Source organism: Chiloscyllium plagiosum, chromosome 26, assembly GCF_004010195.1.
Source record: "Chiloscyllium plagiosum isolate BGI_BamShark_2017 chromosome 26, ASM401019v2, whole genome shotgun sequence".
NCBI classification, from domain to species: Eukaryota; Metazoa; Chordata; class Chondrichthyes; order Orectolobiformes; family Hemiscylliidae; genus Chiloscyllium; species Chiloscyllium plagiosum.
This window is the reverse complement of record NC_057735.1, coordinates 39,811,995-39,818,671: the sequence shown is the minus strand read 5'-3', so window position 1 is coordinate 39,818,671 and position 6,677 is coordinate 39,811,995. Positions and strand designations below refer to the sequence as shown.

The 6,677-nt window shown below is 43.3% G+C and overlaps 1 protein-coding gene across 1 annotated transcript in view; it reads right to left on the bottom strand.

Annotated features, from left to right (window-relative positions):
- Positions 1–5,384: 5,384 nt before the first annotated feature.
- rps10 (ribosomal protein S10) overlaps positions 5,385–6,677 on the bottom strand; it is a 19,615-nt gene continuing 18,322 nt past the window's right edge. Inside the window, exon 6 of the mRNA XM_043716954.1 lies at positions 5,385–5,469. Coding sequence (XP_043572889.1) covers positions 5,431–5,469 — 39 coding nt within the window. The 3' untranslated portion in view covers positions 5,385–5,430. The remainder of the gene's footprint in view (positions 5,470–6,677) is intronic.

The window sequence follows — 6,677 nt, the reverse complement described above, 5'->3', positions numbered from 1 at the left end:
AATTAAGGGCTATGGGGAGAATGCTGGTAAGTGGAGTTGAAATGCCCATCAGCCATGATTGAATGGCGGAGTGGACTCGATGGGCCAAATGTCCTTACTTCCACTCCTATGTCTTATGGTCTAACCGGAGAGAGAATAGGTCCCCTCAAGGACCAAAGAGGACTGCAGGAGATGAACAAGGTCCTCAATGAATATTTCTCCTGCTTTTACCGTGGAGAAAGACATGAAGACTTGGGGAAGCTAATGGTGATATCTTGGAGACAGTCCAAATCACAGTAGAGGAAGTGTTGGATGTATTAGAATGTATGAAGGTAGATAAATCTCCTGGTCCTGACCAGATATATCCAAGAACACTGCAAGAGGCTAGAGAAGAAATTGCGGGAGCCCTGGCTGATATTTTTGCATCAAGATTAGCGTGGTGCTGGGAAAGCACAGCAGGTCAGGCAGCATCCGAGGAGCAGGAAAAATCGATGTTTTGGGCAAAAGCCCTTCATCAGGAATAAGGCTGGAAGCCTCAGGTGTGGAGAGATAAATGGGAGAGGGTAGACTGGGGAGAAGGTAGCTGAGAGTGCAGTAGGTGGGTGTAAAGGTGATAGGTAGGAGGGGAGGGTGGAGTGGAGGATTGACAGGTGGAACAGGTCAGGAGGACGGTGCTGAGCTGGGAGGTTTGAACTGGGTTAAGGTGAGTGCAGGGGAAATGAGGAAACTGGTGAAATCCACATTGATGCCCTGGGGTTAAAGCGTCCCGAGGTGGAAGGTGAGGCAGGCGTTGGGTGGCGAGGAAGTGGCGGTGGAGAAGGCCTAGGACCTGCATGTCCTCGGGGGAGTTGAAATGTTCAGCCACGGGGCGGTGGGGTTGATTGGTGCAAATCCTTAACAGAGAACATCTCCAGGACACCCGCCTGTCCCACCTGTCAAACCTCTGTCTCACCTATCTGTTCCAGTCCGGATGAAAGGCTTTTGCCCAAAACTCAAGTTTTCCTGTTCCTCAGATGCTGCCTGACCTCTGTGCTTTTCCAGCACCACTCTAATCTTGACTCTAATCTCCAGCATCTGCAGTACCCACTTCTGTTATTTGATATTTTTGCATCATTGGTAGCCATGTGTCATGCCCCAGAACACCAAAGGGTAGTGAATGTTGTGCCTTTATTCAAGAAGGGTTACAAAAACAAACCTAGGAGCTGTAGACCAGTAACCTTAACATCCGTGGTAGGTAAACTACTTGAGGAGATTGAGATATAAACTATACGGGCATTTGGAACAACAGGGTTTGATTAGGAGTAGTCAGCATAGCTTTGTGAGTGAGAGATCATGCTTCATAAATTTGTTAAGAGTTCTTTGATGAAGTGACCAGGAAGGTTGATCAGAGCAGGACAGTAGATGAAGTCTATGTGGATTTTAATAAGGCCTTTGATAAGATCCCACATGGTAGGCTGCTCTGGAAGGTTGGATGGCATAGAATCCAGCAGGAGCTGGCAAATTGGACACACAATTGGCTTGATGGTAGGAAGCAGAGGGTAGTAGTGAAAGGATGCTGGCCAGACTGGAGGCCTGTGACTAGTGGAGTGCCTGAGGGGTTGGTACTGGGCCCATTACTGTTTGTTATCTATATCAATGATTTGGATCAGAACATACAAGGCATGATCAGGAAGTTTGTAGATGACACATAAAATATGTGGTATTGTGAACAGTGAGGAAGGTTGTCAGAAACTGCAGCAGGACCTTGATCAGCTGGGTAAGTGGGCTGAGAAATGGCAAATGGAGTTTAATATAGATAAGTGTGAGGTCTTGCATTTTGGAAAAGCAAATCAAGGGGTTTCATAGTGAGTGTTCGACGTTTCGGGCACAGGCCCTTCTTCAGGCCTGTGCCCGAAACGTCGAATCTCCTGTTCCCTCTGTTCCAGCAATAAAGTTTCAACTTTGATCTCCAGCATCTGCAGACCTCACTTTCTCCTTCATAGTGAGTGGTAAGGCCTTGAGTGTAGTCTAACAGAGGGATCTGGGTTCAGGTGCATGGTTTTCTGAAAGTGGAATCATAGGTAGACAGGGCAGTGAAGGCAGCTTTTGGCACACTGGCCCTCATCAGTCAGGGCAGAGTATAGAAGCTGGGAAGTTATGTTGCAGTTGTACAGGACGCTGGTGAGGCCACACTTTGGAGTAGTGTTCGGTTTTTGTCACCTTGGTGTGGAAAGGATGTTATTAAACTAGGAGGAGTGCGGAAGAAATTTACAAGAATATTGCCAGGATTCAACCGAGAGAGTTATAGGGAGGGGTTGGACAAGCTAGGACTTTTTTCTTTATAGCATGGGAAACTGAGAAGGCATTTTATTGAAGTGTATCAGATCATGAGAGGTATGGATGAGGTAAAAGGAGCCAGTCTTTTTCCCAGGGTTGGGCAATGGAGGATTGAGGGCATCAGTTTAAGGTTAGAGGGGAAAGAACAAGAGGGAACCTGAGAGACAACTTTATTTTTTACACAAAGGATAGTATTCAGATGGAATGAGCTGCCAGTGGGAGTGATTGAGGCAGTTACATTAACAACATTCAAAAGGTATTTTGTCAAATACATGGATAAGAAAGGCTTAGAAGGATTTGGGCCAAGTGCAGAGAAATGGGGTTGGCATGGATGGACATTTTATTAGCATGGACCCGTTTGAGCCAATGGGCCTGTCTCCATGCTGTAGGACTTAGAATCCAGAGGCAGTATGTTCCTATTAGTGTGAAGTGCAAGGCTGGTAGGTGTAGGGAATGTAAGATGACTACAAATTGACATTTTGGTCAAGAAAAAGGAGACGACAATTGGCAGGTATAGACAGCTGGGATTGACTGCATCCCTCAGACTGTAAGGACAATAGGAATATACTCAAAAGGGAAATCAGGAGGGCAAAAAGGGTGAAGGAGAATCCAGAGAGATTCAACAAACACATGAAGGGCAAAAGAATAACTCAGGTGAGAATAGGGCCCCTTAAAGATGAACAAGGCTGCCTATGTGTGAAACCGCAGGAGATGGGGAGATACTAAACAAGTATTTCATGTTACTATTTACTGTGGAGGACATGAAAGCTAGAGAATATGAGGAAATAAATAACCATATCTTGGAGTGTTTCTATTAGAGGTGAGGTGGTGCTCAAAACACAAAAGGTTGATAAATCCCCAGGAGCAGATCAAGTGTGGGAAGTTAGAGAAGTGATTTACTGGGGCACTTGCCGAGATATTTGTATCATCAACAGCCATGGGTGAGGTGTCAAAAGACTGGAGTATGGCACCATTATTTTAAGGTGGTAAGGAAAAACCAGGAACTATAGACCAGTGAGCCCGATTAGGGATAGTCAACATACTTTGTGGATAAGAAATCATGTCTTACTAACTTGGTTGAGTTTTTTGAAGTGACAAAGATGATTGATGGAGGCATACTGGTAGCCATTGTCATATGGACTACAAGGTGTTCAACAGTTCCACATGGTAGACTGGCAGCAAGGAGTCCAGGGACCTAGCCATTTGGATACAAATTTGGCTTTGCGGTAGAGGATTGTTTTTTAAATTGAAGGCCTGTAACCAGCAGCACCTCCCAAGGATCAGTGCTGGCTCTATTTCTTTTTGTCATTTGTATTAATGATTTGGATGTGAATAGAGGAGGAATGATAAGTTTGCAGATTATACCACAAATTTGTGGTATAGTGGACAATGAAGGAGGTAGCGGGACTTTGGTCAGATGGGCTGAGGAATGGCAGATGGAATTTAATTTAGATAAAGGTGGTGTATTTTGGTAAGGCAACTCAGGGCCAGTCTTACACACTTAAATGGTAGGAGTCAAAACATGTGGCACTGGAAAAGCAGTCGGTCAGGCTGATGAACAGCTTATGCTGTAAACACAAACTCTCCCGCTCCTTGGATGCTGCTGCCGGCCGTGCTTTTCCAGTGCCACACTTTTTGACTCTGATCTCACTTTCTCCACATTTAGATGGTAGGGTCCTGGGGCGTGTTGCCAAACAGAGACCTTGGGATGCAAGTTGATTGTTCCTTGAAAGTGTAGTCGCAGGTACACAGGGTAGTGAAGGCAGCATTTGGTATACTTGCCTTTATTGGTAAGTGCACTGAGTATAGGAGTTGGGAGGTCATGCTGTGGCTGTACAGGATAATGATTAGGTCACTTTTGGAATACTGCATTCAGTTCTGGTCTCCCTACTATAGGAAAGATGTGGTTGAACTTGAAAGGTTTTGAAAACATTTACAAGGATATTTCCGGGCTTGGAGGATTTGAGCTACAAGGACAGGCTGAATAGACTGGGTCTATTTTCCCTGAATTGTTGGAGATTGAGGGGTGACCTTAGAGGTTAATTAAATCATGGGAGACATGATAGGGTGAATATCCATGGTCATCTTCCCAGGGTAGAGGACTCCAAAACTAGCGAACATAAGTTTAAGACAAGAGGAGTAAGATATAAAATGGGCAATACATATTAAGTCAATTCTCATTTTTGATTGTATATGCCAGCATAAAGTCTTTAATTGTTTCCTTAATTTTAGTTTAAAGTTGAAATATCTCCTTTTTCTAACTTGATTCCCAAGTACATAAGACTAAAGTGTGACATCACTTCATGGTACAGTTCTAAAAATAATGCCTATGTTTAAAGGCAAATAGTATTCAAGGTCAGATTGTAAAAACAATGACTGCAGATGCTGGAAACCAGATTCTGGATTAGAGTGGTGCTGGAAAAGCACGCAGTTCAGGCAGCATCCGAGGAGCAGGAAAATCGATGTTTCGGGCAAAAGCCCTTAATCAGGAAAAGCCTATTCCTGATGAAGGGCTTTTGTCCAAAACGTCGATTTTCCTGCACCTCGGATGCTGCCTGAACTGCTGTGCTTTTCCAGCACCACTCTAATCCAGAAGGTCAGATTTTGCCTATACAGTAGGAGTGGTAATTCCCAATAGCAAATCTAATGAAATATCCATTCTCACCTTTTCCAGGGAAAAGACGTTCCCCCTTTTACCATGCAACCTTTGCTTTCTATCTTTCATTACATATTCCTATTCATTTCACATGCCATTGTTCCAATCTATATTTGACTTTTATTTCCAGATATTATTTCAGATTTAACCAAGCAATCTGATGTAACAAAAGACTAATCTGTCGTTTTATAGCCAGGTCTCCTTTCTAATGCTTCAGGATTGACTCAGTGACAATGAAGGAACATGGGAAATATTTCCAAGTCAGGGTGGCCTGTTCTGTGGATGTGGTAGAGTTCCCAAGTGCCAGCTGTCTTCATCCTTCTAGCTGGAAAAACAGTATTCAATTGTTTTTACCCTCACCAAGAAAATAACAACTTTGCTTAAATTAAGTGGAAATATTTGAGTAGGATGTATGATTACCCTGATTCCATAATTATGTTTTTCAATTGTCTTTATTTTACACAGCAAATTGTACACATTTATTGGGGTTGTCCACGACCACGGCCAAATCCACCTCTCTGTAAAACAAATGGGACAGTTATCAATTTGTGAATATCTGAAACATCTCATGAGTAAAGCTTAAGAAAACACTAAGACATGATTCACTTGATGTGTTCGCAAAGTATCAAACAAAACTACATTACTTGCTAACTCCTACCTGTACAGGAACAATATAGTTTACTTGTAAGCAACAGATTTTATGGGGAGTAGGTGGATTAGTAATACTGTTGTTGGATGCACAAGCATACAAACAAGAGCAGCAGCCACTCGGCCTCCCCAAGCCTGCTCTGCCATTCACTAAGATCATGTCTGATCAGTTTGCTTTGAAACCCATTTACCCATCTACCTCTGATAACACTTGATTCCTCTAACAAGAATCAATCCACCGGTCTTAAAAATATTCATGGCACTGCCTTCTTCAGCACATATTCTAAAGTCACACAATCCTCAAAACAAAAAAAATCTCAATCCTGAAAGGGTGAACGCTAATTTTGAAATAATGTCCCCAGTTCTGAGCTAATCCCATGGCAAATGCTATGAAAGAATAATAAAAATATTCTATCCGATACAAGGGACAGAATAACTTTGCACTTCCAATTAATCAAATGATTTTAAAGTGCAACTTGAAGTATGTAATTTATTTTTAACAGCGCAAAAAATACAAATGCAAGATGTTGTGAAATGTGAAAAGGTTCAGAAAAGATTTACAAGGATGTTGCCAGGGTTGGAGGGCTTGAGCTACAGGGAGAGGCTGAACAGGCTGGGGCTATTTTCCTTGGACTGTCAGAGATGGAAAGATTACCTTATAGAGGTTTATAAGATCATGGGGGACACAGATAGGATGAATAGACAAAGTCTTTTCCCAAGGTGGGAGAGTCCAAAACTAGAGGGCATAGGTTTAAGGTCAGAGGGGAAACATATAAAAAGGACCTATGGTGCAATTTTGCCACGCAGAGGGCGGTATATGTATGGATTGAGCTGCCGGAGGAAGCGGAGGAGGCTGGCACAATTACAACATTCAAAAAGCATCTGGATAGGATATGAATAGGAAGGTAAAAACAATGACTGCAGATGCTGGAAACCAGATTCTGGATTTAGTGGTGCTGGAAGAGCACAGCAGTTCAGGCAGCATCCGAGGAGCAGCGAAATCGACGTTTCGGGCAAAAGCCCTTCATCAGGAATAAAGGCAGAGAGCCTGAAGCGTGGAGAGATAAGCCAGAGGAGG